At 29.9% G+C, this 23,516-nt stretch overlaps 2 protein-coding genes across 3 annotated transcripts; one reads left to right on the plus strand and one right to left on the minus strand.

Annotated features, from left to right (window-relative positions):
- The first annotated feature begins 9,385 nt into the window (after window positions 1-9,385).
- On the plus strand, window positions 9,386-13,117 carry LOC145192096 (carboxypeptidase D-like). The gene is made up of 6 exons (XM_080069269.2): window positions 9,386-10,081; window positions 10,214-10,708; window positions 11,047-11,363; window positions 11,580-11,864; window positions 11,955-12,058; window positions 12,226-13,117. Exons 1-6 carry the CDS (start codon window positions 9,703-9,705, stop codon window positions 12,899-12,901), a joined length of 2,256 nt encoding a protein of 751 aa, XP_079925395.2. The 5' UTR covers window positions 9,386-9,702; the 3' UTR covers window positions 12,902-13,117.
- Window positions 12,968-17,613, minus strand: LOC145192267 (F-box only protein 4-like). Of its 2 annotated transcripts, none has more exons than XM_080069481.2 (7): window positions 17,212-17,613; window positions 16,639-16,850; window positions 14,580-14,791; window positions 14,383-14,455; window positions 14,132-14,295; window positions 13,850-14,016; window positions 12,968-13,772 (listed from the first exon to the last, which is right to left on the minus strand). In XM_080069481.2, the coding sequence occupies exons 1-7, from the start codon at window positions 17,467-17,469 to the stop codon at window positions 13,698-13,700; spliced, it is 1,161 nt and encodes a 386-aa protein (XP_079925607.2). In that variant the 5' UTR covers window positions 17,470-17,613; the 3' UTR covers window positions 12,968-13,697. The 2 variants fall into 2 exon arrangements, 1 of the variants encoding a protein (XP_079925607.2); XR_016450922.1 differs by having other exon boundaries at window positions 13,502-13,772; window positions 14,370-14,455.
- Window positions 17,614-23,516: the final 5,903 nt, after the last annotated feature.

Below are 23,516 nucleotides of genomic sequence, written 5' to 3' on the forward strand. Positions count from 1 at the left end.
TATAGATAATGTATTAATGATTAGTTTTTTATCTTACTTGCAAGTAATTTTTTTACACGCTTTGTTTTTATCCATGGATAAAGACAAAACGTGTAAAAAAATATATAACGGCATATTATGCCGTTAGCTTGGTTTTTGAATATAACACCAAATATAACGCCATTGGATAACTGCTGTTATTTAAATATAAATAACAGCATTTTGCTGTTATTTATATTTAAATAACAGCATTTTACTGTTATTTTTGCTGTTATTTATAAAAATATAACAACATAAGTGAAAAAAAAAACAGCATAATAACACCATAACAATACAAGATAACGCCATTAATGCTGTTATATCGTGTCCCAATGCTGTTATATTTTTGTTAAATATAACAGCATAATTTTTTAGTGTGTATACTTTAAGAAAAAAATCAAAAACTTTCTCCCAATGTTTAAACTTGGAGATAGAACAAAATAATTCTAACCTCGCGATATGTACACTCCGCTGCACTAATTCCAAAAAAATCAGTCGATAAAACAAAATTAAAAAATTAATAAATAAATTTAAAAATTTACACATTAAAAACGGTATCAGGAAAAAAGCTGATACAATAATAAAGTATCAGTAAAGCGTATCTAAGTATATAAAAAAAATATTTAGGCATTTTTTCCTTGGAGGTTTTTTTCAGGAGAATATTATTCTTGATAAGCATGGAATTCTCGAAACTATTTTTGTTTCGATACGTTACGAAACGAGACTCGTAACGGAACTCTTCTCGATATGTTTTTGAGTTACGAGAGTAAAGTTTTTAAACTTTCGAGAAATTTATTTCGATCGGGTCCCGGTTGTTACGAGAATCATTACGAGAACGGTTTCGAGTTTCTCGTAATGATTCTCGTAACAACCGAAACTCATTTTTCCCAAATTTTCATTTTCTCATTACGAGAATTATTTGTGTTTCGGGATATTTCGGGATATTTCGAGTTATTTCGAGTTCCAGAAATGATTTGCAAAAAATTTGATTAACCAGTTAATCAGTTGAAGTACGCATTTTTAGGACATTTGACGAGCGCGACAGCTGAATTTTGTTTTCTTTTTTTAAAAAACACAATTAAAGGTTGAAAATATCAATTTAAAGTCTTTTATTATATTACTTATCAAGACTAGGGTTAGGACTATTGTAATTGTAATTGTAAAAATTAAATACAATTACACATTACAATACAATAAAATTGTATCGTAATATTACAGAAGATTAATTCTTCTGCGGCTGAAAATTCAGCCACTTATAGACTAAAAATTGCTTCTGCGGCTGAAAATTAACGCATGCGCAAGTATTCATATTAATTTACTTCATTTTCTTAACTTAAATATCATTGTGAGATATCTTTTAGGAATTTGAAGAGAATTTGAAGATAATTTAAAAAATACAATGAGCGACCTATCGATTGGAAAATCTTTTGAGAATTTAGTTTTTTTTTGATGTTATCATTTATTTGTCATCTCGATGTAACTTTGCGCATGCGTTAATTTTCAGCCGCAGAAGCAATTTTTAGTCTATAAGTGGCTGAATTTTCAGCCGCAGAAGACTCAAGCATTACAGAAACAATAACAAAATTTTACTTTAGTAATGTATTGTTGTGATGAAAAACAATTACAATAAGTATTGTATTGTTTTTCTTCTAACAATACAATAAAATTCGAGAACTATTGTATTGTTTTAATGAAATAAAATTACAATAACTATTGTATTGTTTTAATGAAAACAATTACAATAACTATTGTAGTGTATTACTTTACATTAAAGTAGAAAAGCTAACGTATTTTAACGTATTTATATTCATCTCTTAACGTATTTATATTCATCAGTTTTTTGTTAATTTTTTAAAAAGTAAATGTACTATGTATAATTTAAATAATGTATTTTTTTAAAATTTTATTAGACTGTTTCAATGGTCGAGCGGTCTGAGGCATATGTCCCGTTATTAGAAAGTCGTGAGTTCGATCCCGAACAATCTATGACGTTTCGCGATTTGACTATTTCTTTAACTTCATCACTTCTTCAAACTACGTCACATTGCAAAAGCAAACCATCCTCAAAGCAAATTATGACCATTGAAAATTTTTTATTAATATTTTTTTCATTTTCTCGATATGTATCGAAATTCAGCTGTTGCGCTCGTCAAATGTCCTAAAAATGCGTCCTTCAACTGATTAACTGGTTAATCAAATTTTTTGCAAATCATTTTGGGAACTCGAAATAACTCGAAATATCCCGAAATATCCCGAAACACAAATAATTCTCGTAATGAGAAAATGAAAATTTGGGAAAAATGAGTTTCGGTTGTTACGAGAATCATTACGAGAAACTCGAAACCGTTCTCGTAATGATTCTCGTAACAACCGGGAATTTCCCGTAACGTAACCGAAATGTTACGAGAAATTAGTTGATTTTTCGAAATCGCTCTCGTAACTGATCGAAACCTCTCGTATCGTAACGTAACAATTTTCTCGATTGATTTTTCCCGAAACGTTTCGAGAATCCCTAGCTTAATTCTTGATACCGTCTGAATTGCATAAGTTCCGTCATTGGAAATTTTCAAAAAGATAACTGTTCCAGCCAAAGACAAGTAAAATATTTCCATTTTCGGCCAGGAACAGAACTTTTTTTTTTAACCAGGGTATAAGAATGGTTTCAAAGCAAATGCGAAATTGTTCTGGCGCTATGGTTTTAATTGCCAATATAATCAGGAATCGGAGTCTATTATTAATATTTTAAAGGTGGACAGGGAAAAAATATCTAAATCCGTTCAGACTAGTTGTTGCCCAAAACTAAATTAACTATGCTTTACTGCAAGTTTTGTTTCACTGCTTTTCACTCTCTAATACAATATCCTTTCAAAGAAAATGTGGACCAAAAGTAAATTTACTTACTTTTTAATAATATAGATTACTTTTAATTGTAACTAAAAGCTGTTTAAACTGTAAACTTAAGTGATCAAAAGTAATTTTATATAATTTACTTTTAATTATTTTTTTTATTATGTTTTAGTTATAAAATAGCCATTTCGTTTTAGTTATAAAATAACGCATGTCTACTTAGGAAAACTAATTATATAAGTAAATTTTATTTACATTTGGTAGCATGTAACTTTTTTATAATATATTTTAAATTGCTTTTTTTTTTTTACAATTACAGTAGTATAATTTTTTTAAAAATAAATTCTTTTTAAAGGTGAAAAATAAATTCTTTTTAAAGTAAGTTACATTTAGAGGAAAAATTATATTATGTAATGCAATTGCATAAAAGTAATTAACCTTTAAATGTTAAAGTAAATTACTTTTCTATGTGACTGAATTTTATATGTAAATGATAATTACTTTTTTACGGAATCTACTTTTATATAACTTACATTTGAAAGTAAATCCACCTTTTTTTACTAAATAAAATTTGTTTTATAAAAGTAAATTACTTTTAAAAGTAAAATTAAATTTTTTTTGAACGTTTACAATTATATACGCAATTTACTTTTTCATAAAGGCTTACTTACTTGAGTTAGTTAAAAAAAAAAGTAAGTGAAAGAGCCATCCCTTGTATGTAACTCCACTTAAAAAAAAACAACCGGTTTTGAGTTAGCATTGCGATATATTTCTGAGAGATATGTATACGCTTTACTTATCGGTTTTATTCATGGATCTTGCTTTAAAAAAGTTACTCAAAAAGTAGTTGACCTAACTTAACTTAAATAAAATATTTTAGAACTCTTATTGTCTGGGAGTTTATTACTTTGGACAACAATGTTTGTTCCCCCACCCCCCTTCCGTCCCTAGAGAAATTTTACTATTTTATTATTTTAAACATTTTTTAAATTTCTGACATAAGTTATTTACAGGCTTGGACTGGGCCGCCGGGATACCGGGAGATTCCCGGTGGGCCGGTTGGCATAAAAATTGTATTATATTTTTAGTTAGGCTACATTATATTATCCAAATAAAATGTAAATTAAAGTTCAGACTGGTTTGAAAGAGAAAAGAATCAGAGCAAATCAACTACTTGAAAGTGTAAAAGATAAATTTCGTATCAATGTTCACAACATGGTAATGAATCAAGTAATCAGAAGTTTAAAATAGAGATTCTCAGAGCATGGTAGTCTATATGCTGATTTATCTTGTTTAGATCCAAGAAATTTTGCAAAAATTTTGAAAAAAATGCCTAGTAGCAGATTGCAGCATCTGAGTGGGTTGCTCAGAAAGTTTGATGCTAGTGTAACAAAAGATCAGCTTTAAACGGAATTATCGGACTTTGCAAGGAAATGGGAAAGTTTCGAAATAACTCTTGAAGATGAATATAACTTGATATTTGACACGGAAGTATCTCACTGTGTCTCGGACAACATGTAACAATGTAAATCCGAAGAATCTGAAACTGTCTTTACAATCCCAGAAGTGGAAAACAGTGACAGCCACAGAAATAAATGCAAATCTTGCAAAAAATGTATTTTTTGTTGTTATTTTGTCCTCCAGAAGTTTAACTTGCATAGTCTTGCGTATTCAAATTTGTTTCTGGCTTAAAAAGTTGTGCTGACATAATCCTCATCACAAGTTGCTTGCGAAAGGTCATTTTCGAAATTGAAACATATTTTGAACAGATTAAGAAATTTGATGAGCCAGTCAAGTTTACAGTCAATCATGCTGATGTCTTGTGAAAAAGACGTTCTTCCGAGAATTAATAACGATGCAATAATTGATGTCTTGGCATCGACTAGTCAAACGATGAAAAAGTTGCTATACTAGTTAATATTGAATAGCGATGGTGTCTACTATTTCTAGACTCCAACTAACAGCAGTGTTTTAGAAATATTTATTTTTATCAATATTTAGGCAGAGAAGATTAAATTTTTTTTTTTATACTTTAAATAATAATAAACAATAATTTTATAAAACGCTAATTATCACGTTGATGGGCTCAGTGACGCAACAGCATTTAAACTACTACTATAAGTTAATATAATGTTTTTTGACCCACTTTTTTTTAGTAATGATGAAAAGTTTACATTAAAATATATAATTTCTAAAAAAATCTCGCCTTAAAGCCTATTTTTTTTGTGATAATTAAACTTTTTTAGCTTTTAGTTCAGTGACGCAACCTAATTTTTACAGATGTGTATGTGATAAAAAAACACTTGAATTATTTTTAAAGACTAAAGGTGTTTTCACTCAAGACATATATAATGTCAAAGATTCTTTCTAAACAAAAATATGGATATGTTTTGTTTAAAATATTGCAATAACTTACCCTCAAATTTTACTCACTTTTTCGAATAATAAAAAGAAAAAACAGTTGCTAACATTCATCAAATTTATCTACTCGGTTCAAATATTTTCTACTCAAAATATATTTTAACAATAATTTTAAGGTGTTTAAACTACAATTAAAGAAAAAAAATCTTTTGAAAAAAGAAATTTTTAAACACAAAATTTCCATCGTGGAAATAGCCATATGTGTATATATATATATATATATATATATATATATATATATATATATATATATATATATATATATATATATCATGGCCTACTTAAATACACGGCCTTCTTTTCTGCTTAAATCGAAAAAAAATAGAAGGCCAGTTTAAAAAACGTATATTCTGTAGGATGGACAAACTTTCTTAACATATTTTAATTATTGCGCTATAAATTTTAAATAAGTATATCCGGCATAGGATAAAAACTTCAGCGTTTTCTATATCTTCACATCAACTAAACCTTATATACTTGATTATAGCTTCTTTTTATAAATAGATAGTAATTATGGTTAATAAATGCTGTGTTGTTGGTTGTACCTCCAATTATCTAGGTGGTGAAGTAGTTCCAGTTTTCAGTTTTCCAAAAGATGATGATTTAAGAAAGTTATGGATTAGATTTGTAAATAGAAATTTCTGGACTGTCACAAAATCATCTGTGATCTGTTTAAAACACTTTGAGAAAAAGTTTGTACATAAAGGAGCATCAGAAAAACGATTTCGTTTGCTGTATAACCTAAAGCCTGTTCCTACAATATACCCTGCTAGCATAGCAACTGCTTCTCTTCCAGTTATATCTGGACCAAGAAAATCACCAGCTAAAAGAATATTTCAAGAAGATGAATATCAGAAATTTTTATTAAAAGATATTATTAAAGATGTTGATTCCCTTTCAGCTGCTGATTCACCAGCAGGATATTTATTTTCAAAATTTGATGATTGTGTTGTGTTCCATAGAATTATTCAAAATGAACTACACATACCTGAAGTTGCTGAGTCTATTCGTATCGACAAAAATTTACATGTCCAACTTTTTTATAAAAATCTTCCAGTTTCCTTACCATCATGGTTCAGAGTAACCCACCAATGTATGTTAAAAAGAAGGAGTATGCTGGAAAATCTCAATTCACATTTTAGTACAGAAAAAGAAAAGTTGTCTTCTATTCTTGAAGAACTCAAAAGTCACCAAATAAAAAAAAAACAAATTTATTCTTCAAATGTTCTTCAATTTGCATTAATGTTGCGGTACACTTCACTGCAAACTTATCATTTACTGCTGAAGGAATTCCCACTCCCATCTATATCTTTGTTAGGCAAGCTTAAATCAGGTGAAATAGATTCTATGAAAGTTTTGAAGTTGCTACATGAAAATGGGAACTTATCGAAAGATCTTATAATAATTTTTGATGAAATGTATTTGCAACAATGTGCTGAATATTCTGGTGGCAATGTTATTGGGATTAGTGAGGAAAATGAATGTTATAGAAGCATTGTCTCTTTCATGGTAGTTGGTTTGAAAGAAAGTATCTCCTGTATTGTCAAAGCAATTCCAATTGTAAAATTGAACAGTGACTGGTTAAAGTCTGAAATTCTTAACCTGATTCAATTTTTAATAAAAAATAATTTTAATGTTCGAGGTGTTGTTTGTGACAATCACGCTTCAAATGTTTCTTCTTTTACAAAATTACTTGATACGCATGGTGAAAAAAAAGATGGTTTGTTTATTAATGTACTATCACAAAAAGTTTACTTATTCTTTGACACAGTGCATCTGATTAAAAATATTCGAAACAACTTACTTAATAAAAAAAAGATTAATTTTTCCAGAATTTAATTTTTCAGCTTTCAAAGATGAAATTCATGTTCAATCAGGAGAAATATCATGGAAAATATTTCATGATTTATTAGAAAAGGACAGTCTGTTGGATGCAAGTTTAAAAAAAGCACCAAATATAAATAACAAAGTTGTCCATCCTGGAAAATGGAAGCAAAATGTCAGTGTTGCCTTAGGTATCTTCCATGAAACTACAGCAGCAGCAATAATTTCATATTTTCCTGACCGTTTAGATATTGCATCATTCTTAACTCTATTCAATAAATGGTGGACAATTACAAATTCAAAAAATCAGTTTTCTAATAATTTTCTTGGTAATGCTGCTATTATAAATGATAAAAAACCTGAGTTTTTTCGAGCTTTTGCTGACTGGTTAAACAAATGGAAAAACACAAAAATTCCAAATTTTGAGAAATATACATTATCTCCCCAAACATCATCAGCACTGCAAAGAACTTTATTATGTCATGCTTCATTAATTGAAGATCTGCTGGAAGATAAGTACAAATTTATATTGACTGCTCGTTTTCAAAGTGATCCCTTAGAAAGAAGATATGGACAATACCGTCAAATGAGCGGTGGCAGATTCCTTGTCAGTTTGAAAGATGTCATTTATAGTGAGAGTATAATCCAAATAAAAAGTTTGATAAAAGAAGGAATTGACATTTTTGAAAATGATATCAATGCTGATAAAGATATAGAACATGTTAGATCCTTAATGGAGCAGATTAAAGAAAGAGATTTTGATTGTGTGACTTTATCGGATGATTCTCGTGAAGTTGCCAGTTATATTGCTGGTTTTATTGCCAAAAAATTGATTAAGAAGTTTGGAGTATGTTGCAAATTGCTTTGTACTCAAAATTGTCAACAGGAGTTAAATGATTATAATTATTTAAATATATTATCCAGAGGTGGGCTAACAACTCCATCAGTACTGCTTTTAGAATATGTCTGTGACAGTTTTGCTATGCTAGATCACATTTTTGATGTTATTTATCAGTCTCAAATGCAACACCGTAAAGCAGCAAAGTTAGTTCTTGGCAGTAGAGAAGGGTATCAACCATTTTTATGTTCAAACCATCAAAGTCATGGAAAAGAAATTATACACACTGTTATTTCAAATATTTATTTTAATAACACCAGAAAGAGAGTCGGGGATTCAATTGTTGCAGATAACATAGTTGCATTTAAAAAAAGACAGAGAGAAAAATGAAAATATTTTGTTTCACTTTTAATCAGTTTGTGTTAGAGTTTTTTATACTTTTGAAGCTTATTTTTGAGAATTTGTATATTTTTATTTCATGCACAGAACTTGACAGTCCCAAAATTTCTATTGCAAAATATAACTCATATCTTTCTCAAATCATTGTAGTTTGGAAAACAAAAAACTGAGACTACTTTACAACAGAAATAATTAGAGGTGCAACCATTATCTTATACTAAAAAGAAGCCACAATTAAGTATTCACAATTAAGTTTATTGAAATTTAGCAGTTAAGATTTAGCTAGCTAACGTAAAATTTTTTATCCTGTGCCAGATATACATACTGAAAATTTATAGCGCGATAATCAAAATTAATTTGAGAAAGTTTGTCCATCCGGCCGAATATACGATTTTTAAACTGGCCTTCTATTTTTTTTCGATTTAAGCAGTAAAGAAGGCCGTGTATTTAAGTAGGCCATGTATATATATATATATATATATATATATATATATATATATATATATATATATATATATATATATATATATATATATATATATATATATATATATATATATATATATATATACATATATATATATATATATATATAAAAAATTTATGCAACATACAATGAAGTGGGCTGCCTTGACCAATTTTCCCGGGCCGGTTTTTCAAGCCAGTCCAACCCTGGTTATTTAAGCAACACACATACATAAACAAAATTAATTTGATGAACTTTTATAAGTGACTGAAATCTTTAGAATAAATCCTAAAAACTTTTCCTTTTGTCGCCAACCAGTTTGTTTTGTTTTTATTACAGATATCAAGTTAAGCTAAGTTCGCGGTAAAATAAAAACTCTTTTTCGCTTTCGTTTGACTATGATTCTTAAAAAAAAAAAAATTCTGGGTGTTTGGGTGTATGCAAACATTTGAGATGCCAAAATATTTATTCTTGCGTTACGCTTAAATGATTTGATTTTTTTTTTTCTTGGTGAAAATAAAACTTTTGTTAGCATTTCCAAAAAATAATACTCGATGGAACTTTGCCATCTTAATCGTTTACAAACTTTTCTGAATAGTTACATTTGTATCGCCAACCAAGCGTATCTAACTTTATCATTATAGGTTGTTCTTGTTTACGCTCTTTGTAAATGCGCAAAAAACGTCGTGCACCTGCTGATTCGATCTGTTTAAACGCTTTTTTATATCTATAGAAACGCCGTGTTGGACAATCTTTTCTCTGCTGTATGTGATTGTGGGAAATTAATTTTGTTTGAATATAGTGACATGTGAAACGGACCATTTTCTTGAATAATAATAGTAATTATAACAAAATAAAAAAGAATCAGGAGCTCGAATATATCAAAAAGATGAAAGTTGCAATCATATTTTTATTTTTGTTGGTGAATATTGAATCCAAAAGAAAACATCATAGAAGGAGACATAAGCTTTTAGCAAGTAGCGAACCTACCGAAGCTGTGCCGTATAGTTATGAATCCTACCCCGTTACTTCCACGGATTCTCGTGCACCCGCCGTAAGTATAGTAAAAGGTGCAGAGATTGATCACTCCTCTGGTCAAACTGATCAACCGAAAGTATCGTGGAAAAACCACACCATACCTTTTTTAAAGGATTACCTTGAAGAGATTGACGAAGGAAAAATAAAACATCATAACTACGAATCTCTGACGTGGTTCATGAAGTTTTATGCTGAAGAGTATCCGGAAATTGCCCGAATGTATGAGATCGGTAAGATGAACAAATTTGAACAAAATTATTATTTTATTTTCATAGCCTTATATTTGAATTGCAAAGAAATATAGTAAAAATAAAAAGTTGAAGCAACTTGCAATCTTTAAAATTTTAAAATACTGATTATAGGGACAACTGTCCAAAATCGTAAAATGTGGGTTATGGAGATAAGTGATAATGTTGGTATTCATGAACCAGGTGAACCAGAAATGAAATACATCGGAAATGTTCATGGAAACGAGGTAATTGGAAGAGAGATACTTGTTCAACTTATCAAACATCTATGTGAAAACTATGGTAAGGACGAAAAAGTAACTGAGTTAGTTGACAAAACCAGAATTCATATATTGCCTTCAATGAATCCAGATGGTTACGAACTTGCTGCCGCAAGGAAAAAAAGTGAAAGTCCTGACGTCACAGAAGATGTAATCGGCCGTTTAAATGCAAATGGAGTTGATCTAAATAGAAATTTTCCAGATCAGTTCTTTGAACTAAATACTGAGACATTTGAACCAGAAACAGCTGCTGTGATATCTTGGATAAAAAAATATCCTTTCACTTTGTCCGCAAGTTTCCACAGCGGAGCACTAGTTGTTACATATCCGTTCGATGATTCTCCTTCAGGTTTGTTAAGTTTGTTTAAGGTAAATTAGGAGACTCTTTTTTTAGTTTATCCGTCTGTAAGTTTAGTTGCTTACAACAGAGATCAGATATTTTGTAATTGTGCATTGATTGTACTATCTAATTGTCTTTTTATTGTTAACTAAAAATTATGGCTGAACATGCAGTTTAAGTAAACTTCAATGAATGAACGGCTCTTATTACTTTAATTGATCTCTTTTCTCTTTAAATCAATCAACCAATCGTAAATAAACCTACACTATGTTTTGTCAAAGCAAGAAATTATGCATTTTCACTGTTTTTTTTTATCAAATGTCATTTTGTCTATATTCTCTAAACAGGCCAATCAGCTTACAGTGCTACGCCTGATGACGATTTGTTTCGTCAAATAGCAAAGTCTTATTCTGAAAATCACCCACAGATGCACCTAGCCAATCCGAAAATGAACTGTACGCATGCTTTAAAACGTTTCACCGACGGTATAAGTAACGGTGCCGCGTGGTCTTCACTTAATGGCGGTATGCAAGATTACAACTACGTAAGATCAAATTGCTATGAAGTCACTGTGGAGCTGGGATGCCACAAATTTCCCAGAGAAGATGAGCTCGAAGCTTATTGGAAAGATAATAAAAAGCCTTTGATGAAATTTATTGAAATGGTAAGTAGCAGGGGTAGATAGCTTTACAAATAAGTATTTTTAGAAATATGTAACAAATTTGATATTTAAACGTAAATAAATTACGTGCATGTCAGTAAATAAATTACGTAAATAAATTACGTGCATGTCAGTAATTAAATTACGTAAATAAATTATGTGCATGTCAGTAAATAAATTATTTAAATAAATTACGTGCATGTCGGATTAAATTTTCAGGCTAGCAAAGGTATTAAGGGTTTTGTTAAAGATGAGAATGGTAACTCAATTAAAGGAGCACGCATTAGCATTGGTGATAGAAAACATGACATTCGTTCCGCAGAAGATGGGGACTACTGGAGACTTCTAGTACCAGGTACTTACGAAGTTGAATGTCATGCCAAAGGATACCGTACAGTTGCAAAAAACGTCGAGGTGGGAACTAATGATGCAACAGTCGTTAATTTTACTATGATTCCAAAAATGGAAGATGAATTGGAAGCAACTTTAGGTCACGTAAATAAGGTAACAAAGCATATTCCAAAGTTTTTTTCTTATGTTGGCAGATTCAAAACAAAATGAACGTTGGAGCATTTCACTGTTTATTGAATTTAGGCCACGGTCATCACACATGACGTAATGTATAGATACGATGGGCGAGACTCAGGCAATGCTGTCCCTAAAGAAGTTATACGCAAAGCTGAAGAACAACAAGCGGGGTATATGTTCAATTAATTTTGACATCAATTAAGGTTTACTTTAACAAAGTATGGCTAGGTCTTATTTTTTTTTCTCATCGTTAAAAAAATATTTTTAGCAATTTGATTAAAGTCTGAAAAACACGTCTTTGCTATGTAATAAAATCCTGTATTGTTGTTGTTTACAGTCGCGAAGGAGCAACAGAAGTGCAGGAGACAAACAATGGTGAGGAAGGTCTTGGTAGCGGAAGTGGTTTAGACGAGGCTACACAGGCGCAGAGACTTGCTGAGTCTTTAGCAATAAATACAGTTCCCATATCAAAATCGATGCGTCACTCCCAAGCTGCTAAACGCATCTTCGAGCGTGAGTATGTTCCGAATCCAAAAGAAAAAAGAGCTAAAATTTCAAGACCTGACAAAAAGAAAACAAAAATAGGAAAAAAAGTGAAAAAAGTCTCAAAATCTAAATCTACGTCGAAGAACCTCATGGGAATTAAAGGTGCGACAAACAACACCAATATTTCTTCATCATTTGAAAAACCGCACGCGCAAAAAAACGGTAGCAATGCCATTGAAGACGAAAACGTTTTAAAGGCTGTCGAAACAATGTTTCACATTAAACCAGCTATCGGAATGCATGTAAGATGCAGAATAACAGGAAAATCGGAGCCTATAAAAGGAACACTTAAGTATATGGGCCACATAAAAAATCTTCCCAAAAAAAGTAATATAATAGTGGCAGGCATTGAGCTTGATCACGAAGAAGACTTAGGTACAGACGGTACATTTTTAGGTAAAAGATATTTTCTCTCACCTACAAAAAAAGGATACTTCGTTCCAGTGAAGAACTGTAGCCCCGTGTAAAAACATTAAGATCAATTTCCGTTGTTGAATCAAAAATTTGGGAAAGTTTCAGAAAGAGAATAAAGATTTCTTGACGATGGATAGTTAATAATACTAACAAAAACTATAACAAAACAGGTTCTTTTATGTATATTATTTACAATTTATTGTTCAACGTTGTAAATTTTCCACCAGACTCACTTAAAGCAAGGAAAAGAAAAACAAGACAAACGTTAATAGTTGTTGAATGATTTTTTAAGTTTTCTTTTTTTAATTATTTGAAAAACTTGAATAATTTTCTTAGTATTGCAAATGCAACGTTCACCTTGCATGTCGCCTTGTATGATTTCTCAACAAGCAAACTTGTCAAATATACAAAATGCAAAGTTTACAAAATGTTTTTATAAAAAACAAATAAAAAGGCAAGTAAAAAAGCAAGAAGATTATTTGGAAAAAATAAAATATTAAAATCGAGGCAAACAATTGTTAAATGAAAGTAACAAAATGCTATATAAACTTTTAGTGATATAAAAGTTAAAAAAATTGTAAAACTTCGAGTAAATTAAAGGTTTATTAAATAAGTCGAAAACATTTAATTGACAAATAATTATTTATAAATACTTTGTTTTTTTTTTCTTTAAATACCATGACTAAATTATCATAAATTAAATGTTTTTTTATTATCAATATTTAAATTTAGTGAATGCCAATAAAATGTGTTGCTTTTACATAAACAAAACACTCCCCTCACAAATTTGAGGCTCCAAAGCAGCATTTAAATTTTATACCTATAAACATAGCATACAAAAATATTCGACTAATAAATTTGCTTAGTAAGCCAAGACACCCCAGGAAGGATACCATACAAAGAATCACTGTGGCATTGGCGAACCTGGATAAAGCAATAACAATTAAAACCTTTCTCCTTTTTGGTCAATAGACATTAAAAAATACTTAATAAATAAATACCTGCCATCTTCTAGTTAATTGGGTAAGGTTTAATTGATTTGCTATATGAAGGACAGGGATACAAGGAACATCTGCATTTGGCACAACACAGAGAATAAGCAGAGGGGCTTGGTGTTGTAGCCAATGTTCATCTATAATAGCTTGAAACTCATCCATACTCAGCATCACTACCAATCAAAAATTAAAGTAAAAACACACACAAAAAAAAAAAACAAAAAAAAAAAACCATCCTTAAAAAAAAGATCAGAGAAAAAAAAAAAATGAATATCAAAAAAATCTTACAACTTTCTTCAGTGGTAGCTTTTATTATATAAATAAATGCATCAACAGTGTTGCAAAGTTCTTTTACAGGTTCAGAAAGTACATACTCATCATTTTGCCCACGAACTAAAAGTTTACTTCTGGGCCCTACTTCACCATCAACAGGTTGCTGGTCCCGGACATTTCTAGGTAAAGATAAATTAAATGATGCATAAAAACAAACTTATTTTTAATTAAAAAAAAAAAAATCAAACCTTACAATATAAACGCACTTGGTTTGACTATACAATGTAATAAGGTTGAATGTTCCATTATTATATTGGAGAGTAACACCAGATCCATAACCTGCAACAAATGCAAGTAAATTGCTATCAACTCTCTTAAATTATCCATTCAAAGACAGTTGAAATAATAGAATATTTTGAATAAATATTTAAAAAATGATTTATGATATAATGCAGATCACTACCTTCAAACTGTCCTGGAAACATTCCTTTAATAGTAAAAGGTGATTGCTTATCCCATAATAAGCGCTTTACCAACCCTTTTGAATTGAGTCCAGAACCAAACATCACAATACGGGGAGTAGAAAGTCCAAAGTAATATGACAAACTTGTAAAACTTAAATGTATATGATTGGGATAGTGAAGTTTAGTATTTTCTGGACAGCATCTGATGTATCTTTAAATAAAAATAAGCAGAAGTTTAACTTCAAATTCTTCTAGATGAGTAAAGATAAGAGTCATTTCATAAAACTTGGCATAAACGTGTTTCACTTTTTTTTATTTACAGTAAAACTTTACCAAAAGTATTCAACTGCTTAAATTTTTGACTTTTTAGGGTCAAGTAAAACTTTAAACCTATGCTAAGGTCCAATAAAGCTGTTTCTTATCATCTAAACAATTTCTTTCTCTAAACTTTATATTTTAACTGAAACATTTAAACAACTAATTTTCAAAAAAAAAATTATTTACAGTTTAATTAGTTTCTACAAAGACTGTAAAATACAGTTCCACAAAGTTTACAGCATCATTATTATTACACAAAGCACAGTACAATAGATAGTTTTTAGTTAGACTTGCTTATGAACTATTTGTGATCTTCTACTGTTTCTTTCCTCTTGCGGCTGTGCAGACTTAGAACTTTCTTTTTGTCAGCCTTAACAACCTGCAGAATGCTCTGATAATTCTCTTCAGCTTTAGCTGCAGCAAAAAAATCTGAACAGAATTTTGCACCACATTCTGCACTTTTATTGACAACATTAACAGAAGCTACCTTCATCTTTAATAACAGAAACAATGGGTGACCTGGCCAATTTTTAATGTTGTCATAAAAAAATTCATGTCTATCTCTAAAATGCTAAAAATGTACCACAAATCAAGTTACTAAATCTCCAAGTCTTATTATGGCAGTGATTTCAGTTGGGAACTTGGTTTTTCAAAGCCAATGCAATTTTCAAAGCTATGGTAATTTTGTTGGAAGAGCCTTCCATCAGTAAGCCTTGCTGATAGAAGCTTCTCAGCTAAGTACAACAACTCAGACTTTGAAACATTCATTGAATAAAGCAAAGGGAACAATTTCAGGACATAAGTACAGATGATGCTTCAGTGGTTTTATAGCACTTTTAAAAATTGTGCAAAAAGGCCTTTTAATAGAATATAAAATTTTGGACATCCACCAATCTTTGTGAACTGTACCTGGTTAACAAAAATAAAATGGTCTGTTTTCTGGATCAAGGTATAGCAAACATAATTCATTGACTTCCAAGTAGTCTTCTAATTGGTGATTTAAAAAAGATTAAACAGGTGCTTCTGCACTTTCCTTCGACATGTTAATCTGAGAAACAGCTTGTAACTCATATGAGAATGTTCATGGGTTAAATGGACTAGGCATTTCATTGCTTCCATGTGGAAATGTGTCAAACTTCTCTAAAATGGTGGTATGCGACCAAAGCAATGCACTGCAAACATTTTGCTGCAGAACCACACATGCTGCATTGTCATATCCAGTATTGCTGGCTGTGGTATCAAAAGTCATGTTTGCTATTGACTCAAATGGTTGTATGACTGGAACAACTTTGACATTCTTGTCATCATCAATAGCTATCAGTCTTTCCTGTAAATCACATGTTATCTGGTTCTTCATTAGTAAAAAATCCTAATGTAGGGAAGCATACCTGAACCCATAAAACCCATGTCTTCTGCACTTCAGAAGCAATATTTGTATTCAAAGCTTTGCATTCTTCTGAGACAGTACAATGATTTTTTTACAGGCTTTCTCTTCTGTTATAATTGGAATGTTTGCTTTCTGAAAAAATTACTAAAATTCAAACAACCTTAAATTCTGAAACTTAAGGAAATCTACATATATACATACATACATACATACATACATACATACATACATACATACATACATACATACATACATACATACATACATACATATATATATATATATATATATATATATATATATATATATATATATATATATATATATATATATACATCTTATAAGAAGCTTACATTTCCTTTGCACTCAAATCAGGATTCTCTTTCTTTAAAATGCTAGGATGAGATAGATAATCAATAACATGCCATGTTTGAGAACTTCTTCGCAGTTTTTCTTCCCATAAAGCATAATCATTTGAAAGATTCCACCATGAAATACAAACTTGAGAGGCTCGGCACAAAGAAAACACATCAAGATATGAAAATATATGTAGAAGAGCATGGGGCTGTAAAAGATACACAATGTATGTAACTAAATTCAACCAAACTCAAAACAAAAAAGCAAGGAGGACTAATTAGGAGTCAAATGACACAGTTTATTGTTTCAATTTTTTCTGATCTCACCATTGTGAAAGTGCAACTTGTTTAAAAAAATATAGTAGAAGGAAATTCTCAATAGGATAAACACAGCATAAATATAATCTTGAGATTTACTCACTATTACATATATTTACATAGTTCATCATCATACTAGGATAATATCAGATTTGAATTCAAATTTATGCAAATGAATTAGTTTTTAATTCTATATTATTAAGTAACAATGTGTTGTGTTTCAGATCATTTAAAAAATGATTTAAAACTTACAAGTGTTAATAAATCTTGAAATGTAGGATGAGACAGAGCTTTCTCAAATCGACTGATTTTTACTTCCTCTTCAACATTCTCACTATCATGATCGGAAGTGTGATATGATACTTCCTGACTCGAAAGCTCCCTTGATAAAAATCCAGTGCTTCTTTTAATTAAAAAAAAGTTTAATGCCTGACTAAATAACTCTTTCCTTAAAAGTTTTCCATCACTGTTATCACATTCACTTTTTTCATCTAACTGGCTTTTCCTCATTTTACCTTTTTTTTATGACATAAATGCTATCGACATAAAGATCTTTAAAGATTTAAATTTTATTATGCAATTTTGCAATAAATTTATTTTCATTGACGTTTGGAAAAATGACGTTTTCAAATCTTCGCATAATTTTTTTCTGCAATGTTTACAAATAAAAATCGAGGCAGAATAATATTCTGCATTCACATATGTGAATTAGGGTGGGTCTTTATAGTATAGGAAAAAATGAAAGCTATTTGATCATATTCTAATAGTGATATTATGTTGTCTTAGGTTTAAACAAATAAAAATTGTCTGTAAAAAGTTAAATAAAGTCGTATCTTTAGCCTGCGCATGTGATTCAAAGTTTGGGGAATTTTCGAAAAAACAACGTTTGGTTAAGTGTATGTAAATTAAAAAATCTAGAAAAAAAAATTTAGTTATTTTAACTGACTAGATATCTAGTTAAAATTACTAAGTTATTTTCCCCAAATGTTTATTTTATATATGCAAAATTTGTCATTTCTTAAATTAGGACTTTCTTAAAGCATAGGACTTTGTTAGGTCACACCACGGTATTTTGTTAAGAAACAATTAAATGATAATAAAAAATGAAGAAATATAATATAGAATGCATAAACAATAAACATAGTACTAAAATTTGGTATTAATATACATTAATATACTGTAAAAAAAAATCATGTTTTAATAACAAAATCTTGTTTACTGTCAAATCGGGGCATAAGTTTTCTGGAAATTAATGCTTCCGTCACTATTTTCACAGAGCGTTCAACTGTCTGCGTATGACATGGTACCTTTAAGTAAATTAAGTTAAAGCCGCCCTGAGACTCAATCGTTTATTTCCTGATTAGTGATGTGTCGAAGAATTGGCGGATCGAAATAATTTTGTTGCCAACTAATGAGCTCAAAATAACCATTGGCATTAAAATTGATTTGCGGCACTTCAAATACACGAGGAACCTTTCCTGTATGAGGTAAATTTCGTGCTTTAAGTATCCCCCTGGCAGCGAGTTCCCTTACTGTTTTGTGTTCATCACACAGCATCGACAGAAGCAAATTTTCAGGGCGAGCAAAATAGGCATTTCGTTGAATTACGGGATCTAACATTAGTTTAAGCTGTGCTGGCAGATATCGAGAACATTTAATTTCCAAAAGATCTTAGACCTATCTTTGCAAGTTGGATTTGTTTTTATTTGAAATCATACATATATTTTAACACAATATTCAGCTAATAGTTTTAATTCATTTGATGGATTTGATGTAGAATTATATAATCGTAACACTCTATTTGCTTTTGTTAACCATCAGGCATGGGACATCTTACCCGGGGATCTGTTACTCAAATCATCAGAGCATTTGCCACTAATAAATGCCTTTGTCTTTTCATATAGGTATTTTTGATCTGTACTCAGATCTTTAAATTTGACTTCTGGAATTTTTTCTAGATTTGTTTGTCTTGTGAGGCTCTTGTTACCTTTTTTTGTAATTTAGTTGAAAGAGTACGATCTATACAACCAATTCGCATCTTCCTTTCTTGTCTTTGGTCAAGCAAAAACTTCTGCTCTTCTTTTAGTACCTTTTTTTCTCATGGACAACAACAAAGCTGAATTTGGTTACATTTACAAATGTCGAATAGAACTCTGCTATGCTGTATAAAATCATTTTTTTGATCAGCAGATAATCTTTTTAAAGATTTGATGAGGTTTTTACACTTTAAATGATAAACCTTTAATAGCTGAATTATTCTTATGTGAAGCTGTAGAATGGGACGATTTTCTCCAAACATCTTCTAATTTTTGAGACACAAGCTCGGCAATATCTTAAAATGATGGTTCTTTTAAAGTATTTCTGCTCATTTTAAGTTGTAATCTATTCCGTTCGTTATATTTCATGACGTCTTCGTAGGTAGGTAGGTAGGTAGGTAGGCAGTACATTGTCCTTAATATCTTGTACACTCCTGAATATAGGGCACTGATAACTTTGTCTTCTAGTTTCCATAATGATTTATTAGTTAGTGTAGAGAAAACTATGTAACGAATGTAAACGCACGCACAACTTTGTTCTTATAATATTTTGTTGCACTAAAACCAAACTAAACAATTACGCTATAAAATGACGCAATATGCACGCAACCACTTTTAAGTACAAAATTTGTTAAACGGTTTACGACTCAAAATAGCAAAAAAGTTGTAATAAACCCCTCACAACTTTTCTATAAATTAAATGCCCTTTTTTAAATAATATTAAATTGCAATAGTTTTTTATTTCAAAAGTATAAATAATTGTTTCATAAAACTTTTATTTTGTATTTTATAGTTAAAAGAAGCAAAAAAATTTGATATTGTTTTCAAAGAAATCTGAAAAAAGTGAGATTTTTATTTAACTAAAAAAGAGTATTTTTAATTTAAATAAAAGTGTATATTTATTTTGAAGATAATCTTTTGGCTCTATATATTTCAAATTTACTAAAAAGAAAAAAAAAAGTCTGATTTTTTTGTTTAAATTTAAAGAATTTTCTAAAAAAAAGGTCGCAAGTAATTGTATTTTTTTGTTTTGTAATCAGCTAAAAAAATCCACCGAGTTCCAAAAATATATACATTTTTTCTAGTTAATTAACATGTATGCTTTTAAATTATATAGGGATTACTGTGGTCTCCTGCGGTATTGGAAGTTATTAAAGAAATACAAATGTTGATAAACACTTAAAAACCTTGTTTTCCGCCATTTTTGAAAGTATTTATTATTTGATTAGTACAACATGTTTGAAAAAGCTTAACTTAACAACTTAAGTATTTCCTGTAATATAAAGTTAACTTAGTAATATAGTGTTATTACAGGATGTAACAATTTGACAATTGTTAAAGCCAGTTTATGATGATTACATTTATCCTACCTTGCACAATATTTTTGTGGAAAAATTGAAATGCTATCCTGAGAATATACATTTTTCTGAAAATTCTGCAAAGTGTACTCTTCAAAGCATGTAAGATCACACTGTGAGTAGAATAACTGAAATGATTGATATGCCTAATTGTGATCAAGGTAACAAAATTGTGGTCAAGGTAACAAAATATTTGGAGTTTTATATGGAAAGATTGGTTTTGATGGAGCATCAAGCCAAAGTATTTATAAACAGAAATACGAGACAAGCAACACAAGTATAGAACTTAAGAGTTAAGAAAATCTTTTCAGTACAGCTTTTGTGCCTTTATTGCTCAAAGTAGAAGATGACGAAATTTGGAAAAATGGAAATCCTTCAAGTTGTCACTTTTGTAGACCTCTTCATCTACAATATAAAAAGAGAGTCCAATTTTATCCACAGAAGAAGAATCAGATCTAAAAAATCAAATAAATACCTTAAAGACGTTTTGCAAAGTTTTTGATATTGCAGGAAGAAAGATGACCTTTAATATCAGCTATAAAGATGATCTTACAATGTTAAAGTAGTTAACGCACTTACAGAGACAAAATCCACTCAATCCTGCAATGTTTGCTATGCTAAACCCAACGAAATGAACAATATTGATTTGTTAAAAGCAAAAACTGAGAATGAGTCAGCCTTGGGGCTTAGAATTTCAGCTTTGCATTGCTGGATAAAATGCTTGGAATTTATTCTTCATTTGAGTTATAAAATTGAAATTAAAAAGTATAAGCCAAAAACAATTGAGGAAAAATTATCTGTAGACTTAAAAAAAAAGAGATTCAGGTACTCTTCAGAGAAAGGTTAAGCTTATATGTTGACATGCCTAAAACTGGGTCTGGAAACACCAATGACGGCAATACTGCCAGAAGAGCATTTAAAAATAGTAAAGTTTTTCCTGAAATTACTAAAGTTGATTGTGATATAATTGAAAGATTGCATAATATTCTCATAACCATATCTTGTGGATATACTATTAATATAAATGAATTAAATGTATACTGCACTGAAGCAGCTAAACGTATAGTGAGTTTGTACGACTGGTATGTTATGCCTTCTACTTTACATAAACTGCTGCTGCATAGTTCTTCTATATCACATAAATTACCTTTGCCAATCGGGGTGTATTCGGAAGATGCACTGGAGAGTTAAAATAAACAGATAAGAAATTCTAGACTTAAGCACACGGCAAAAATATCAAGGTTAAACACGATGATGAATCAGATGCACTACCTTCTAGCAAGATCAGATCCAAAAGTATCATATCTTTTAGAATACATAAGAGTTATCGAGGAAAACCGTTACCAGATGAAGTTAATAAATTAATTGTAATGTAAATAATAAAGTAAATGTAATAAAATAAAGTTTTTTTTCTCTATGTATCAACATCTTTTAAAAACCATTTTTATAAAAATATAAAGTAGAGTATTATATCAAGATAATGTATTTGTCTTGAAGATTCTAAAATTTGAAAAAAATGTTTTTTGTACGCGTATAGTTACCATAAACGCGCGTATAGGGGCGTAAGCGCGCATTATACGCGTCAAAGCTGCGCGTAAAAAAAAATTTATTAACAAATTTGAAATCTTTGACCCAAAAATTATTATTTTGATATAGAACATTATTTATTTAAGATTTATGCCAAATTTTATTTAACTTTTTACCGTTTTTTGATCATTCTGAGTCACTGTGCGATGTAGTGGCTTCATTCTCACTTTTTTTTTTTTATACGTTTATGAAACCACTTTTTTATACGTTTATCAAACTTCGGGACCGATGCGCGGGCTGTTACACTAAAAAAAAGAGTATTTAACAGGTTTGTAACTGAACCAATAAGATAGCATATTTTCACTATTGCAACTGGATTTGAGAAAGAAAAAAATTTCGACCCACCCTAATGTGAATACACTCAGCAAAATTTCCAAGTTCCATTTAGTTATTGTAAATCTTACATGAATAGATTAATAAAAACTGATCTCAGACATATAAGATTTGTAGTTAACAGATGAGTTTATGAGAATTTTGTGTATTTCTAAGAAAATTTAAAAAATGGTTCTTGAAAGAAAAATTGTTTTGACAATTAAATTAGAGTTGATAAAAATTTGAGCAGGTCTTTGTATTGTTTTTTCTACATTAAATTTTTGCGTATCTTCAATTAAATTATTTCATAAAACTATTGCAATGCCACGCAAAAGGGTTTTATAAGTGGAAGAAAAAGCAAAAATTGTTGCTTACAAAAAGTCTCATCATGAAGTCAAAAATAAAGATTTAATTGAAAATTGCAAACAAAAAATAACCAGAAGGCAACATTTAACATTAGGCGTCGTCTATAGTAGAAGCAGCGAGACAAATAAGGACTGAGCTTAAAACACCTGAGTCCAGAAATTTTGTTGAAATCTTGATAATTCCAGAAAGGAAAAAATGATCACAGAACCATCGTTGACCAAAAAGCATAAAGATGCAAGTTTCAAGTTTGCCAAGGGACATGGGTCTCAACATTTTTTCCAACGAAAAATAAATAAACTTAGGTGGATCTGATGGTTTTAAGTATTATTAACATGGTTTAACAAAAAAGATGACTCGTAACTTCGGAGATAAAGCAACGATTCGATCGTAAAAATAAACATCGTATGGATTGGCCAGCACATTCACCCAATTTGAGTGCTATTGAAAATTCACGGGGAGTATTGGCACAAACTATATGGAAGTTCTAGATAATATAATACGATACAGTATCTTGTTTCATATCCTCTATAAAAGGATATTTTGAAGATTTGTTTGGAAACTTTTTTAAAAAGTGTGAAAAATCGTTTTTTTTACTTTTTATAGTATTTATAGTTTTTAACAATGCGCACCACATTTTTTGCACTAAATTCATAAGTGTAAAAAGCTAGTGCGCATTGATAAAAACGAAAGTAATTAAGAAATTATAACTTAACACAAAAAGTTTTAAAAATTTATAACTTATAGAAATTTCGCATGTTTTTTTGACGCATGAAATAAAATCAAATTTTTATATTCCTTGTTTATTTTTTTTTTTTTTGTTCCTAAAAAAAAATGTCCTCATAAAAAATTTTCCTTCTTGTTGATCTTTTGTTGATGTTTTCATACAGTCTAATTGATC

The sequence above is a fragment of the Hydra viridissima genome, unplaced genomic scaffold (assembly GCF_058129835.1).
Source record: "Hydra viridissima isolate aposymbiotic clone 2 unplaced genomic scaffold, HvirCarnegie_v1 scaffold_1, whole genome shotgun sequence".
Taxonomy (NCBI): domain Eukaryota; kingdom Metazoa; phylum Cnidaria; class Hydrozoa; order Anthoathecata; family Hydridae; genus Hydra; species Hydra viridissima.

Excerpts from the sequence above, each read along its gene's own strand:
- LOC145192096 (XM_080069269.2), top strand. The coding sequence starts at position 9,703 with ATGAAAGTTGCAATCATATTTTTATTTTTGTTGGTGAATATTGAATCC. Across the intron at positions 10,709-11,046 it reads GTTCGATGATTCTCCTTCAG|GCCAATCAGCTTACAGTGCT; the intron begins GTTTGTTAAGTT and ends TTCTCTAAACAG. Across the intron at positions 11,364-11,579 it reads TGATGAAATTTATTGAAATG|GCTAGCAAAGGTATTAAGGG; the intron begins GTAAGTAGCAGG and ends TTAAATTTTCAG.
- LOC145192267 (XM_080069481.2), bottom strand. The coding sequence starts at position 17,469 with ATGAGGAAAAGCCAGTTAGATGAAAAAAGTGAATGTGATAACAGTGAT. Across the intron at positions 16,851-17,211 it reads TTCAAGATTTATTAACACTT|CCCCATGCTCTTCTACATAT; the intron begins GTAAGTTTTAAA and ends TATCTTTTACAG. Across the intron at positions 14,296-14,382 it reads ACATTGTATAGTCAAACCAA|AAATGTCCGGGACCAGCAAC; the intron begins GTGCGTTTATAT and ends ATCTTTACCTAG.